At 43.3% G+C, this 16,752-nt stretch overlaps 1 protein-coding gene across 1 annotated transcript in view; it reads left to right on the forward strand.

Moving 5' to 3' along the window:
- Positions 1 to 16,752, forward strand: part of CLVS1 (clavesin 1) — a 92,372-nt gene that overhangs the window by 60,548 nt on the left and 15,072 nt on the right. Inside the window, exons 3-4 of the mRNA XM_069004834.1 lie at positions 9,545 to 9,655; positions 10,795 to 11,030. Of these exons, the coding sequence (XP_068860935.1) occupies positions 9,545 to 9,655; positions 10,795 to 11,030 (347 nt within the window). The remainder of the gene's footprint in view (positions 1 to 9,544; positions 9,656 to 10,794; positions 11,031 to 16,752) is intronic.

Genomic DNA, 16,752 nt, shown 5'->3' on the forward strand with positions numbered 1-16,752 from the left:
GCTGACAGGGACCACAAAAATTGTTTTAAAAAGGGGTTGTGCAAGAGCTAGGTGAAGGGAAAACTTCCATTTTAAAATGAGGTTTCCATCTCAAACATATTAGAGTAAAATATGAAATTCTTAGTAAATAAGATGGGAATCTAGCTCTTGTTTAACAGATAGCTCTGACAAAATGAGTGCTAGGAGCCTATGATACCTACAAGGACTTGTACAGAGGAGTCAACACAAAGGATTATTTTGACTTACTGCTAGATGCAAAGAAATTTACTGGAAAAGGAATAATTTCCATCAATAACTTTGTTTCAGTCAGTCAACAGTTGCCAAGGAAAAAATTGCTTGATCATTTTCTTCTGACCAAGCTAGGGTATAATCTCATCACAATGATAGTTTATAATCTCCTTTCCATGCTGCTTTTAAGATGATTCCACGCATTGTTCAAGCCATGCTAGATCAGACTTCTGTTCAGCACCAAATAGGTTGCCTAGCACTATAAATAATAAAATCTCCTTTTCTCTGTCATCTGCTTTCAATCACAACACAAGTGTAATGTGACTTTAGGAATTCTGTTTAATACCTTGGTGCTTCCATAGGCAAAGATGAAAAGCTTATCTGCAAAGTCAATAGGTCTCCTGAGAAGCAATGCAAGTGCCACAAGACCTTTTTAATTGCTTTTCTTTGGCTGACTTTAACTAAGGCTGTGGGCATTTGTCCTCACCATGGCAGCTTGGCCTTCATTGCCCTTTGCTCAGACACAGCTAATTCGGCAGAGAGTATGTATATGTGTGTGTGTATATATATATATATATATATATATACAGCAAGTGGTAATGTGAAGAAAAGAGGAAAATGTAGAATAAATATTTTACATAGACAATGTAGAGAATCTCAGCATACTCAGCATAACAATGTATATCTAAAGAGACACTCTCTGTACAGGGCTTTTTGTTTTAAATCTCAGTACTGGACAAGAAGTAAGCTGCTGTATGTTATGCTTTTCATGACTGACTTTGCATGCACTACCTCTGTCCTTTCAACAGCTTTTTAAATGTTTCTGTATTTGCCTCAGTGCAATCTTCTTTGCCTTAACTCCTTCACCCCCCGTGCTTTCAATCACAGTGTCCCACAGATCTACTGCCCTTCAGGATCAGTTCAAGGCTTGTCTATGGAAAAAGAAATATCTAGGAGAGAGCTTCAAATAACATCCGCTAAAGAAAATGGGAGTGTTCTTTGCTACAGTGGTTAATGGTATTAATTAATTTTGTTTAAAGCTTAACTTTAAAAAAATTACTTAAAAAAAAAAAAATCCCTATTCTCCCTATACTTTTTCCAAAAGTGTACATTAAAAATAGAACATTTTTTGGGTCAAGTTTTCAATGCCAAACTTTTAACCCCAGCGCTCCTGGGTGGATTCTTTTCCAAGTGCAAGGGAATTAGGATGCTCCTTCATTAAAGTTGTCTTAATGCTGACTCTCTTTGGTAGAGATGCTCATTCTGCTGGTGGGCGTTTTACTTCAGAATGCCCTGCATTAAAATCTGGCTACGAAAGAAACCTACTTATTTACCACACCCCCAAAACTGAGAGCAGCTCACACCCACTAACACCCACCAGCAGCTCAAGTGGAGTGAACTGTCTCCTGGTGTCAGGGAGAAAGGATTGGAGGGAGGTCACTTCTCTCAGAAACCCAAAGTTTGCACGAGGCCTTTATTGTTATGATTTTGAATGACCAGCCAAAGCTCACAGGTCATCTCAGCCAAGGGCTTGGTGTTGCAGGGAGTGTGACACATCCCAGCCAGCCTGTGGGCACACACTGCAGCCAGCAGCACCTGTGCTCACCCAGCAAGTCTCCAGGCCAGGCTTGCTCTGTGCCCAGCACACTTTATCATTTCTAATTAAGCCCAAAACTGCTTTCAGCTTTGTTGATCTTCCTGCTGCTTTTCCCTTCCCCCACAGCTAATTTCAGACGTTCACATTCAGTGAGATACAGGAATAGAAGCAACTCAGCTTGCAGTCACCCTGCCTTAGGAAAGCTGAATATAAACTGGTTTCTGAGCTAGTTTACACCAAAAATCAGAACACTGGAGACAATGTAGCTTGGTTTGCTGGAGCTGGCTGCAAAGATCATACCAAGTTCCTAAACTAACTCTGAAAAATAGCCTCCAGCTAATTCATGTCCCTTCCCATGCTGCCTGTAACCCAAGCTACCCCTCCTTAGGTTAGTGGGTGACTGTCACTCTTCTTGCTCCACCAGAGGCATCCTGATGTGGCCTTGCCTTATATGACCTAATCTAGAGCAAACTGCAGCACCTCACTTGCACACATGCGTGGGCTACTTCCAAATTAGTGTCTCAGTACTCTCAGTTTTACTTTTTAATCATATTTTGAATTCCTCTCTTCTCTGTGAACCTCCTCAGCCAACCCCCTGAATGAATCTGCTGTTTCTCTCTCAATATAATTTATTTATCTATTTTTTTGTTTGTTTGTTTGTTTCTGGAGGGAGCCTTACTCCCTACCTTTAGTGTGTAAAAGAGGGGTACAAGCCAAGCAAAAAAGCAGCACCAGGATATGGTGTCAATCCAACAGAGTCACTGCCTCTGGGAGATTTTCTGTTCCTAAATTATTCTGAGCTGGTTCAGTAAAGGGTTTCTTGCAAAAAGGTAGTGAAGAAATCCCCCTTCTGCCCCAAGGTTACAAGTTATTTTGTTAGACCAGATGACATGACAGCATGATTCTATCAGGACAAATCAAAGTTTACTGAGCAAATCTGTGTTCTGTAACCTGATTTATTGGTGCCATCTGCCAACACCCATGAACAGATGCTCTGTAGGACCTCACTAGTATGCAATAATGACTGGGAGAAACCCACTGCAAATGACTGAATTTTAAAAGTTACTGAGTGTAGCAGGAGAGATAACAAACATAATGAAAAAATGTCTAGGAGAATGCATCCCAGTGTTCATTTTTCAGTTCCACTTCTCTGACAGAAGTACTTCAGAGAGTCCTCATCTACATATGTGGGCATGAGATGTAAAAATAAACCAAGCACTCACAATTTCCCATGGTTTTTCTCCAATCCTTTGCTATTATGTACTTCAAAGAAAAGAGAGTGTTTTGGTGTGAGCAGTTACAGTCACAGCTTACCCGAAATCAATGAATTCTTCACAATCGCAAGAATTCTTTTTATGGTCATATTCAAGAAAGTCAGGATTGCCATACTGCTAGCACTAATGTCTCTTTTTTTTCCTGGTTTTCCCCTACTCTGCAGCTATTTTCAAGCCCTGTGTACTCTGAGGGCATGCAAAGGTAGAAGCAAACGATTTGCAATTATTGCCACCGGCAACATTCGTTTTGTATTCCCATCTCTTCAAAAACACAGGGGAGCAAAAAGAGATAACGGAAAGACAAGCAACTTGTTGGGGTGGAGACTGGAAACGTGCCTGGGATCAGTGCAGGCACTGCTGAAGGTGAGGGAGAGCAGCCCCAGCTCCTGCAGCCCCAGGGAACACTTGTAGAGGTGCAGGAGCTGCCCAGTCCCAAGGTCCTCATGGCCCTGGTTCTGCTGCTGCCTCCCACTGCCTCCTGCCAAGCTAAACATCCATCTCTTAGGAGCTGCATTGAAATTAGAAGCTGAAGCTGTACCGATGGGAGGACACTTTGCCTTCTTCCCTAGCATGCACGATTCAACAGCCCACTCTGTCCATACCTAGGGCATTACATGGAATTCATTCAAACATGCTCAGGAGCAGGTTGTTGATGGACACAGCCTATCCAATATCTGACAAAATCATAAAACCAGGGAACAACTTTCAAGCACTGTCACTCTTTCAGAGGCTGAATTTGGATCTGAAGCTGAGGAGCTGAAGAGTGGAAATCCTCCTTCCCTTATTGTGCCAATCCATTAAAATCACACATTCATGGCAATTCTCCATGGAGAAACTATCACTGAACTATTAATAAAATCTTCCTGAACTATTAATACGATCTGTAGGAGCTTTAATCCACCTCGGGGACTGATTATGTAAGTGCACAGGCATGAAGAAGCTGTTTTTATCCTCAGTTTACATGACATTTCACTTTAAACAGTTTTGTTTATGACTGATATCTTCCTGAATCTGAGGGCAATTATTTTCTTTCAAAGGGGATTATATTTGGATTTTCAGTAGATGGGCGAGTTGGTTGAGATTCAAGTTCATTGGGATGGCAAGATGTGTGCTTGCTTTTCTGATTAGAAAGGGTTATGAAAGAATTTGAAAAATGCTTTTGTCTCAAAATTCAGACATTCTGTAACCTAGAAATATGCTATAATATGGATTTTGAGCTCAGGTCTTTGGTGTATGATGTCAGTTCCTGTAGTTCAAAAGGAATGACCTTGAGCATCAGGTTGGATTCATCCCTATATTTTGTATTCCAAAAATGGCTTTGTTTTCCTGACCCCTTTGGTGCGAGGATATGCTGGAAATCATGTTGATTTTTAGCTTTCAGGCAGTTCCAAACAACACCATAGTAAATGGTTTCTGTTGCATACTCATGCCAAAAGAAATAGATGTCATGATGGCAAGAACAGGCAGAAAGAAAGAGCAATTGTCTCTCATTCACCTCATAGCTTCCAAACATCACTCCTTAGCTATTTCATGGAATATTATGTACCAAGGGCTTTCAGTGCCAGGCTCAATGGGGATATAACAATGATCCCCATAACATTTTGCTCTGACCTGCAAGCTTGGAGACACTTCTTCAATCTGAAACAAAAGATGTATTGAAGACTGCATGGATTTGGGGGGTCTGTGGCAGCTCCACTGTGTTCATTACTTTTTCTTTTGGCACGATAAAGAGGAGAATAAAATTGAAAATAGCAAAGAAGCAAATATATAAAGCAAAACAAAGACAAATCAGGCAAAAGAACAGTCCCATCAATGGCCCATTTTCATTAAATCAACTCAAACTCTGTGTTTGGATGATTTTCTCTCTCTCAGTTTGCCTACACTGCTTCGGGAAGGTGTCACTGCAGCATGGTTAGATATATCCCTTACTTTAGCTCAATTTAAGTCCCAGTGAAGAAGGCCTGGTCTGACTGTGGAGTGAGCCAGCTGCCCAAGAAGATATCTGGAGTTCTTTCACTGAAGTGTGGATTGGATGAGTGGACAGTGAGGTGTCTTAAGACCTGGCTCAAAGGCAGATCCCAGAGGGCCATAATTAGTATCACAGGGTCGAGTTGGAGGCCTGTCACTAGTGGTGTCCCACAAGGTTCAGTTTAACTTATTCATCCATGACCTGAATGAAGAGGCAGATGCCTCCTCAACGAGTCCAATAGGACAAGAGGGAACAGATAAAAACTGATGCATGGGAAGTCCCACCTAAACATGAGGAACAACTTCTTTAGTGTGCAGGTGACAAAACACTGGAACAGATTGCCCAGAGAGGTTGTGGAGTCTCCCTCGCTGGAGATACTCAAGAATCATCTGGATGCAATCCCGCACCATGTGCTCTGGGATGACCCTGCTTGAGCAGGGAGGTTGGACCTGATGACTGTGGTCCCTTCCAACCTGACCCATTCTGTGATTCTGTGATTCCCTGCTATTGCTAAGAAGCAGGTTAGCTTGATTAGGACTGGGTTGGATGTGTTTATTTACCCTGCAATTTCATTGCTGAGCAATGTGCTAATATGTCCAGCTTCGTTTTCAGAGGAGAAGACAGTAGTGCCCAAAATAATTAGATCAATTCATGTGTACTGTATTTCATTTATAACATTGGAATAAAACCCACGTATATCCTCAGGATTGGGTATTTTTGACATGGAATCAGGTTAAGAAAAAGCTCCATAATCCCAGGGTCCATTTCACAGAAGACTCCAAAAAATGTACCTCATTATAAAATACACCTTCCCAAGGAATCATAAGACATGAGAAATCAAATGAGAATTCCTAAAAGCAAAAGCTCTCCAGCAGAAAATCAATTTCAGCTACTTTCACCTTGCCCCAGGGAAAGCAGCAGAGACACTAAGTGGGGTGTGGGAAATGTCTCATACATCTTCCTGGAGCTGCACAAGGCAGACCTCCAGACAGGAGCTTTTCTTTCCAAGACAGCTCTGCTCTAATTAGGGACTTCTACAAAATTAGTATGTTGCAGTTCCAAACAGTGTCTGGATGATTCCCATATCAAATTTCGTTGGTGGTTTTTTTTTTTTTTTTTTAAAAGTCTTTGTCCTTGCTCTAATTGACAGCCTTACAAATGCAGGTGGACTGAGGGATGAAGGTCAAATTGAACTTAATGTGCTTAATAGGGCAAGGAACAAAATTTAGCAGAAAGTTACACACATAAAAAAAATGTTCTTTGGTGGTTGGGTTTTTTTCTGACTATCATCTTTCCTTCAAGGGTCTTTGTGCATTTTTGGTGTGCCTTCAAAATTAAAAGACAGCAATTGCCTTTAAATAAAATTGTTACATTAAGGGCTGTCCTATAACACTTACAGATGTGTGGGATAGAATCTAGTCTATAGACTCAACAATCTGTGTTGGGTGGACAGAAAATTAATTTTCTATATAGGAAAGGGCATCCTTCTCCTTAGACCTTTTCTAGAGGCAGACTGCCATCTTAAATCTCTGGCAGGTTCCTATAATTCTCAGTATTTGGGCCTTTATGGGTGTTGTTAAAGCTGGTCAACATGTTCTAAAAAATACATGTTCTCCCTTGAAAGCGAAGCCTGACTGATGTTTCTTACTAAAAATTATGATTAATATCATTTGTGCATTCCAGCAAGAAGGCAAAACAACTTTTATTTTTCAGGTCAGTATAAATCTCTGTGTCTTAAAGTTATTCCCCTGCTTCCAATCTCTCATTTCCTTACTCTCCTGTGCTTCAGACTCAGGTTGGATTTTCTACACTGACCTTTGCTGCTTCAGTACAGCCTGGGAACCACTGTGGCAATTTATTCCCAAAGAGCAAAGGTGTTTAAAATGTCTTCCTTTTAGAAACAACTTGTAGGATGGCCATCTTGAAAAACATAGAATTAATAATAAATAACTAAATAAATAAAGGCGAATATGGAGCATTCCAGTTTGTCTTAGGTTTTTTTTCAGAATAATCTGTGAAAAGTTCCAAAACATAAAATCTTCATTCCCATGTGTGAGGAAGGCAACTGAATTTGTGAATTTTGCATGTGATGGGCATTTTATGGTCTGCTATAAAACACAATTTCACGTTATCACATGGTAGAAAATCACTTTGGGCTTCACACTTCTGTCAGCCCATGTGTTTTTCTAGGTGGGCTCAGATTCTCTGCAGCAGTTTCTCAGCCCTCAGTTGAAGCCACTGCAACTTGCAGCACTGCAGTATTTTATCTCAGTCAGATCTGCATCCTAAACTTGAATGAAAAGCAGAGGAAATACAGCCATCTTTATTGAAAATGAACACCCCAACTGAACATATGCCATCCTCAGAGAGAATCATAGAATCACTGAACAGAATCATAGAATGGTTAGGGTTGGAAAGGACCTTAACAGTCATCTAATTCCAATCCCCCTGCCATGGGCAGGGATGCCATTCACTAAATCAAGTTACTCAGGACCCAATTAAACCTGGCCTTGACCACTTGGAGGGATGGGGCATCTACAGTTTCTCTGGGCAACCTGTTCCAGTACCTCATCATCCACTAAGAAAGTACTTCTTCCTAACATCTAATCTAAACCAACCTTCTTTCAGTTTAAAACGTTGTCCTATCACTATGTGGCCAGATAAGAAGTCCCTCTCCCTCCTTTTTATATGCCTCCTTACGGTATTGGAAGGCTTCAATGAGGTCTCCCTGGAGCCTTCCCTTTCCCACACTGAGCAACCCCAACTCTCTCAGCCTGTCTCTGTAGGAGAGGTGCTCTATTCCCCTGATCATCTTTTTTGCCCTCCTCTGGACTCACTCTAACATGCTGACATCTTTCCTGTGCTAAGGACCCCAGACCAGGTGGGGGTCTCAAAAGCTCAACTCATCATTTACTGGTATTTAAAATGGGATCATCTGTGATGCTACACTGCTTGTCCTCCTGCATGCTGGCCTGATTACCCAGTAGTCCTTCACAGTACATCCAATATTCAGATTTGTAATGATTTCATATGAACTGACCTGTCTGAGGTGGAAGTGGTTTATTCCACAGCACAGCAAAAGAAAAAGATATCACTTAATGCCTGTGGCTGCTCACAAACATTACCTTAGTATGGTTTTAGATGACTGCCAGGGCAATCCATGGCTAAAGAGTATGGAGAGTCCTGATGATCTGCCCTGGGTTGCAGGAGGTGTTGTATGCATACATATTGCTAAATCTGGGGGAAAAAATTGACCTTGAAGCAGCACAGAAGCTCTACTGAGCAGGTGTATAAGGGGACTTTTTCATATCATCTCACAAATCCACCCTGTATTCTCACCAGCTGTGCTCAATCTCTGATGCTCGGGAGGAAGGCGAGAGAAAGCCCCAGGACACCCTGTGCTAATTGTGGGGGGAAGGAACCTGCCTTAGTCCCAGAGCCAAAGCCCTGAAGGAAGAGACCTGATTATACTCTGCTTTTCATGCTGAGCTGTAGGGGTTAGGAGCACACACAGGATGAGGACGGCTTCATCAGCATCTCCCTTCACAGCGGTGAGACAGGCTCGTCTCCTCCCCTTGGAAGCGTGTTTGCATACAGGAGCAGCGGTCGTCCCATTATTTATGCCATGCAAAAAAAAATTCTAGGCTCTTCCTTGACTGACGTTTGTTAGATAAGATCGTAGGTACAAAATACCCTTCACAATATACAATAACCTTTAAAGACACTCCAGCCACCTCCTCTGCTCTTAGGCGTGCCAGGCTGGTGGAGCAGGGCAGGATGCTGTAGCGAGCCCTCGGCAGCGGGACGCTCCCTGCATGTTAATGCCGAGGCTGTTTGTGCTGAGCCTGGCAGCGGCAGCGAGCGCGGCTCCGGCAGTTTCCATGGTGCTGTCATGGTGCGCTCTCCCCACACCTTCACTTATCAGCATTTCCCACCCATCCTCCTCCCTGTAATATGCTGCTTGCTCACCCCGAAAGGTCAGCCTTTGTAATGATGATTTTAGCAGGGGGAGGCAGGGAGGCCGAAGGGTGAAAAGGTGAGCTCTGAGCAGCGATGTGCGTGGGAACTGGGGGCTTGCCTTGCGCTGCACAATGAGAAATTAGAAAGCTTCCCCTCGAGGGAGCGGTGCTCATCAACCCCCTCTCACTTCCCAGGCCGGCCGAGTCAGATGCCCTGATGGAGTTAAAAAATGTTCATGAGAAGTGGTTGGAGACCCGACTTTAAATCTTCAGCATCTCATCGGCAATTGATGTGTCAGTGTGTGGAGGGGAAAAGGGACTGCTTCTGCCCACAGAGGAAACTGATACAAACGCTTCCAGGCATCTTTTTTGTTTTTCCATTTCCCTCCTGCCCCCTCCCAGCAGGCCCTGTGCTCGTTTGCAGATGGAGACAGATTTTTCCTCCAACTTTCATCCTATTGACTGCCGGAGTAAAGCACTGCATCTCCTAACTGCCTTCCTTTCTTTCTTTCTCTAGGACAGCTTTCCTGCACGTTTTGGAGGAGTCCATTTTGTCAATCAGCCCTGGTACATCCATGCCCTGTACACGCTAATCAAACCGTTCCTCAAAGACAAGACAAGAAAAAGGGTAATTAGACGGGGGTGGGGCTGGGGGTGGAGAGGAACCTGCAGACCTGGATTAGCCAAGTATCTAGCTGCCTGTTTGCTTCTTTTTCTCTCTGCATTTTCCATATGGTACCAGAGAATTGCTGCTGTTATTAAAAACCAGAGTTTGGAATGGTCTGGATTGAATGAATAACTCAGCCAGGGACCAGAAATCTGTTGTCACTAACAAAGTGTGGATACATTTTACTGGGACATGCTCAGGGATAGAGAGAATTGGCAATGTGGAGGGATTGTCAGGCCTGGCTGAAATTACTTGCAAGCGAGGGAAACTTCAGCTCAACTCTTTTTGTGGGAATAAAAATTCCTGTTTCATTCCTTCAGCAGGGTGACTGTTTTCACATGCAACTCACTTGCTTCCACAAAAAGTACCCCTGCCTGAAGGCTGTTTGCTCACACTGCAGAAGAGGCAGATCTTCTCCAGTGAAACCCAAGTGAATTGGTGGTCCTGCAGTCATCCTAGCCATTTGTTCTCTGCAGTCTATCAAACAACATCTGAATAATCCCTCAGGAGGCCCCAGAGCCCACCCTGAGCTGTGTCTGACTAGGCAGGACAAGGATAGGACCAACCTGAATGCAAAGAGGGATTAGAGAAACACGTGTTGCTGAAGCAGCACAAAGTGGTGACACAGCCTGATACACCCCTGGGAAATGTCTGGCCTGGGGTGCAGGGCTGGTGGCCCTCTCAGACACTGAAGCCCTACTCTTCACATCTGCTTTCAGTAAGCTCCACTGTCACCCTTCCCTTCTCACTGCTCTTCTCGTAAGCCTCTATCCTCTTACAGTAGCAATAATCAGTCATAATTCCTGACTTCCATTTCTCCTGATCTGGAACCTAAGGAACTGAAATTGTCATGTGCCAAAAGCAAGAGAATCGGAGTTTTCAGAAGTGTTAGTAATGCCAGCCTAATTCTTCAGCTGCCCACCCCAAAGTCAATCCCCTCTCTTCTTCCAACTAAGTCAGCCCTGAGAGATTTTGAAATTCCCACCTGAAACTGCAGTGTCAACTAATGACACTCCACACCTCATTAGTGCTGCTATTATTGTACTTAATGAAGTAAGGAGTTGATGATGACTTTGAACTTTTTTTTTTATTTGTTAAAGATCTTTCTTCATGGTAACAACCTGAACAGCCTTCACCAGCTAATACATCCTGAATGCCTGCCCTCTGAATTTGGGGGGACTCTGCCTCCCTATGATATGGGGACATGGGCTCGAACGTTACTTGGTCCCGACTACAGCGATGAAAATGAGTACACCCACACCTCCTACAACGCCATGCACGTGAAGCACGCGTCGTCCAACCTGGAAAGGGAGGCCTCACCCAAACCCATGAAAAGGTTAGTACTGCCTTTGAAATCAGCTCTTATTTGGCTCTCTGAATAGGTTTGGCGTAAATCTCCCAGGAAGGGATCATCTGGCTTGAAGAGAGGCTGCAATTTGGCAAACGTCGATGGAGCACTGCACTCTGGGCTGTGCTCATGGTGTGGTGGGAGAAAGGAAGCCTCTTGGTGGAACCGTAATTACTTGTCTGATTACTGTGCATGAAAATGAGAGGAAATTAATGAGCCCCTGCACAGAGCATTGCAGAAAGTACATCAGGGTGAGATGCTGTCCTGCACGGCGCAGCACAAGCAGCGGCACCACTTCAGAGCTGGTCCCTATTCCTTGCCGCTGCCTTGCGGCTGCTGACCCGATGTTATCGATGAGGGATTTCCCTCCTCGGAAAAGCAGCTTTTGTAAGATGAACACCACTGCCCTCTAAAGGGAAAAGGAGTTGGTCTTCTCCCTCTGCTTCTGCTCCCACTTGCTCTGCAAAGCCCTGCAAAGGCAATTGCAGAGCTGCTCTTTTAAGAGCTCTGATTTTAGTTTTAGCGATTGTGCATTCAGCTCTGAATGCTCAAAACAACACCTCTGGAGAGTGCTATCCTCAGTAGTTTGAACTGATTGTGGGGATGGGGTCAGAAAGTTGGTTACCTGGCATAGGGCTGTGGGTGGTACGGCTCAGCCAACACCAGCTGCAGTGAGCAATGGCCATGTAGGCTCCCCTGTGTGAGTGTAACATCTGCACTCGCCTCACCCTTGGCATCCCACTCCACGAAACTGCTTTCCATGCAGATCGCAGCGATGCTTTCCTCGCTGCTGCCACTTGATGAGTGCGGCGCTCACAGGCACGGCGTCACTCTCTGTGACAGGGAGTGGCCATCATTTTGTCACAGCAAAATCAAAGCTGACAACACAGACAAGCCATAATGTCATGCAATTAATTTTGAAAGTCTTTCATCGTCAGAGGAAAAAGAAATGCATTCTTGATTCACATCTCCCTCCCAGGTCAGAGGGATGCCACGCAGCTGTGTCTGCAAAGTGAGGCCTGTCCCAGAGAGCTGAGTTTAAACAAATTTATTTTTAATAAATATTTTCAGTGAAACACATAATTTTAGAATAATTTTAGAAAAAATACTAAATATTTCATTATTATTAAAATATATCTCCATTTATGTAGCTTTGTAGAAAGAAATCAGCAGTTTTTTAAAGCTCCACTATGTCGAGAGCTGTTCACAGGTAAATCTTTGCTGAGGATCTGATCCTTGGCTGCAAAGAATGGAGGGTCTTATTGTGCCCTCAAGGGAGAACTTCGGCTTGAAAATTAGTTCAGTGCCAGAAAACCCTGCCTTGAGGCAAAGCCTTCTTTTATAATCTGTTCACTAATACAAAAGTGCACTAATACAAATATGGGGAGTGGATGAATCTAATTTGTCATGTTGCCTCTGGGCAAACTATGTCTAACTTTTAGCCTAATTTCGTTACTCGGCTGTTAAGTCAGGCATCTGATCTTGCACCCTGTGGTCATTACTTGCTGTTAAAGGTGAAAAGTTCACAGCTTCAACAGATTTTCTCCTATGAGTATTTGCTTTGATTCTTCTTCCCCTGAAATTATGATTTGGCCCAAGCATAGGTAAAAGTCTATGTTTAGAAAGCATGATTGTGTGCTTTATTAGATTTATTAGACTAGATTTATATCTAAGGCATCTTAAAAGGTCTCCAAATTTCTACCAGCATTACCTGTCTTTATATATCTCCCCTCCTGGCCTCTTTTGGTTCATATATCTCTAACACAACGAGAAACTCAGGCTGCAGCTGACATTCCTGGATGCTCCAGAGAGACTTACACTAGGCATAGGTGATCTTCTATCATTATTCTTCATCTTAAATATAACTCCCTCACAATTGTTCTATCATTTTTCCCCCTTATTAAAACAATTTCTAGTTTTACTGAAAATCTCTCCTCTGCTCCTCCTTTCACAGCATACACTCTTAGGTAACATGTTAATTTTGTGTTTCTCTGATGAAATGACTGATTTAATAAAAAATAAAGGTCAAGGTCACTGACTTTTTCTTTAGCAGTCGTGTTCCTCTGAAAGGGGCAAATATAAGAAGACTGAACCTTCTTGGGTTTCTGCAATTTAAGGCTGAAAAGCCTTGATGAACAATTATGGGACTTTTCCTCTCCTACTTCCCAGATATCATGGCAGGTTTACCTGCCCAGTAACCAGCTGCAGGGGAGGGAAGTGCTTATGAGAGTTGGACTTACCCAGGAGGCTGGAGCTACAGTGGTTGTTTCCCACTGTGGCACTGTCCTGCTGCATGGCAAGGTGCAGAGCTGCAGCCCCTCCTGACTCTGTGGCCACCTGCTGTAAAGCCACGCAAGCCCATCCTTGCTAGAGCTGCCGCTGGACCAGCATCCGGAATCTTTTGAGTTCAGTGCTGCTAAAACAGCTGAGAATCTTGCACTGTGATCACAGAGAAGTGTCCCTGTGAAATGAAATGCCACCATCCTTTACACCTGGAGAGAAGCTCACCCTTGACACCTACTCCAAAAATATCATCTCACAATTTTAGTAGCAGAGATGCTGAGAAATCAAGATATGAATTATAGATCTGGAAGAAAAGTTCCAGGAAATGACATCAGAGAGTAGCTGACCAAAATACTGTTGTAGCCACTTAACCTATATTAGCAAATGAATGCAGAGGGGGAGAAGGAGGCCATTTTCAAGATGTGCCTGAGACCAACTGAAAACGAAAATAAATCTCAAAACTGAGACCAGGAAAAAATGCAGCACCAAGCAGAAGTGAGAGGGGCTGAAGCTGGAGTGGGTACCGACCCGTAGGTTGGCTTCAGGACTGACAGCAGTGCTTTGGCTCCTGTCACCAGGGCAGGTGCACATAAGTTAAAACAAGTTTACCTGAGAATTGTGGGGAGGATGAGGAAAGCAGAGAGTGTGGTTTTCTGGCAAGAAGCTATATAAGACAGTGGTTTGTTCAGCTTCAGAGAGTGTAGTTGAAATGGATTTGAAGGGAATAAAATCTGGGGAGAGAGAATAGATATTTGAGAAAAAGGACAGCTTAGGCATGAGATCAAATGTGTATCAGTTGATCAAAGTATAGCTTGGCTGCAAATTAGAGTTGGTTTACTGGTCATCAGGGGCCAGAAACAGCATGCCAGGATGACAATCTAACTGATACAGGAGTGAAAGACTAATATGAAGGGGCTACAGGAGATTAGACTTGCATAGCAAGGTCTCATCAGATTCCAACTTCTGCCCCATTTAACAGCAATGGAACCAGAACAGTATCTTCTTCACAGTCACAGGCAGGGGTGGTTTTCCCTGTGACTTGAACTTGCACAAGATTTGTTCTCAAGAGAGAGTCCTTGTTGACTTCAGAGAATGGAGGTGGTGTAGATGGGGAAAGGATTGAAAATCCTCTTAGGGAAAGACTGCCACTGACTCTGGTCAGTGACATGATCTTGAAAATTTTGAGATTTGACAAGTGTCTATAATATGGAAAATCTTTACTCAAAACCACTGCAATTTTTCCACCAGTGACCACATGAAGTCGCACTGGAGCAAAACCAAAATAGTGGAAATGGCACTCCCATCTGCAGTATTATCTACGACCCCAAGTACTGTATGAACAGATGGGAAACAAAGCAAAACAGCTGATGACTCCACATAATGAGTCTTAATGACGGGGGGGGGGGGGGGGGAGGGGGGAGGGGAGGGGAAGCAACAATAATAAAAATCCATTCAGGATGTATGTTTATTAAGATCCATCTCAGTGAAGTCTGAAATGGGCAAGGTAGTAAACATGCAAACCAGCATTAATACAGCAAACTTAGTTTAATCTGGCCGCATCCATTAGACAGTCCTGGGAGCAGCAATGGCAACAGACCCTTCCCCTGTCTCGGGCCATCCCTTCTGAAGGGTCTGCATCCGTGCGGGGATCCTGTCACTTAAGAGCTTTGGAATTTCAGAGCAACGTAAATGGTGCAAAAATTTGGAGTCCAGGGAAGAATATCACCTCCCTTTCAGCTGCAGCCAAGTCTTCTGTGATCTCTGATGGTTAGAAAGGGGCCTTTAGTCAACAGGGAGCTCACACAAAAGCAAAGCATTTGCCTGAGGCATTCATGCTGGTTTTTGTTATCAGCTGCTGTTTTTAGGAACAGCTGGAGGTTTTATCTGGGTGTGCAGTTTAACCAATAGTTATGGTGGATGGTTAAGCCTAGCAGTTAAAGAGTCAGAGACTGCTCTCAGCATATCACTGTGCCAATAGGGCACATTTTTTAGCCGGTTCTCCCAACAGTAGGAGATCCATGTCTGTAGCTATTTGGGTACCTAAAAGCAATGGGTGAGCATCCCCACATCCCCAGGTGGAGGGATGAATTCAGCGACTGAGGAGAATGTGAAAGAGCTTCAGCTCTTTGAAGTTTTCTTTTTGTTCCAGTGTCACCCTTGCTCTTACACTCGGGTGCAGCAGCAACAAGTAAGCTGCAGCAGCATGTTACCTCTCTGTGACTCACTTTTCTTCACAAGAATGGCCCTTCTTCAGCTGCATCTGGGTCATTTCTTGAATTCTGAACTTGTTTTACAGTCCAAGTGACAAAGATTGTTCTCTGCCTATGCTTGCCCCCTGTATAGGCACCAAGCACAGCCTGGGAGCTGAATGTTTCTTCTCTGCCCTCCCAGGTATCAAAAGAGCACTAGCTTTTAACATGCTGCCAGTGCAAATGAGTTTGAAAACCCACTGCAATTTAAAATTGCCTTGCAGAGAAAGGAAATCTTACCTAACAACTGCATACATATTCTGGCCAAACAACCTGAGTTGTTTAAAGAAACTTATTTAAACAAAGTTTAATTGATGACAACTTTATTCAAATTTGGGGTTAAAATTATTCTTAGGATAACATGGGTTGTAAGAACATTACTATCACTGAGTCAAGCTCATCAGACACTCAGTAGATTCAGAGTTAGGGTAAAACTTTTAAAGTAGAGCCAAGCACACTAATTATGAACGTACAACCTGTGCATCAAGACACATTACATTTTTCTGCAGTGAAATAGAAACTTATAGAATCATAGAACTGTAGAATAATTTAGGTTGGAAAAGATCTTTAAGAGCATCAAGTTCAATGTTAACCCAAGTCCACCACTAAACCTTGTGCATCAGCACCACATCTACATGTCTTTTAAATACCTCCAGGGATGGTGTCTCCACCACTTGCCTGGGAAGCCTCTTCCAATGTTTACAACCCCTTCAGTAGAGAAATTTTTTCTTAATACCTAATTTAAACCTCTCCTGGCACAACTTGAGGGTGTTTCCTAAGGGACTAAAGCACCTAAAGACTCAATGGCCTGACTAGTAGTTCAACAAAAGCCCCCATATTGTGCATTTTGAAAATGCAGTGGAAAGAGCCTGTTGGAATGCATTGCCCCATTGCTCCATGATGTTGAGTTAGAGCATGTGGATTTTTACATCCCAGATTAGAGTGAAAGGATTTTAAAGTACAGTTGAGGGTGTAGCCATTATTGCCTCCTAATGTGCGTGTTTTCAAAAGCCCTGATACTCAAATGAACTCACTGCTGAAATTAATTGCTGTTTCTCAGAAGTGGGATCCTGATTCCAAAAGAAGGATATTACAACTGGTACACACTAATGCCGACTGGAACCGTTTTAGAACCAAAAGGGGCCATTCATGGGGGTGACTTATGTAAGGTTTTTATT

Source organism: Aphelocoma coerulescens, chromosome 2, assembly GCF_041296385.1.
Source record: "Aphelocoma coerulescens isolate FSJ_1873_10779 chromosome 2, UR_Acoe_1.0, whole genome shotgun sequence".
NCBI lineage: Eukaryota > Metazoa > Chordata > Aves > Passeriformes > Corvidae > Aphelocoma > Aphelocoma coerulescens.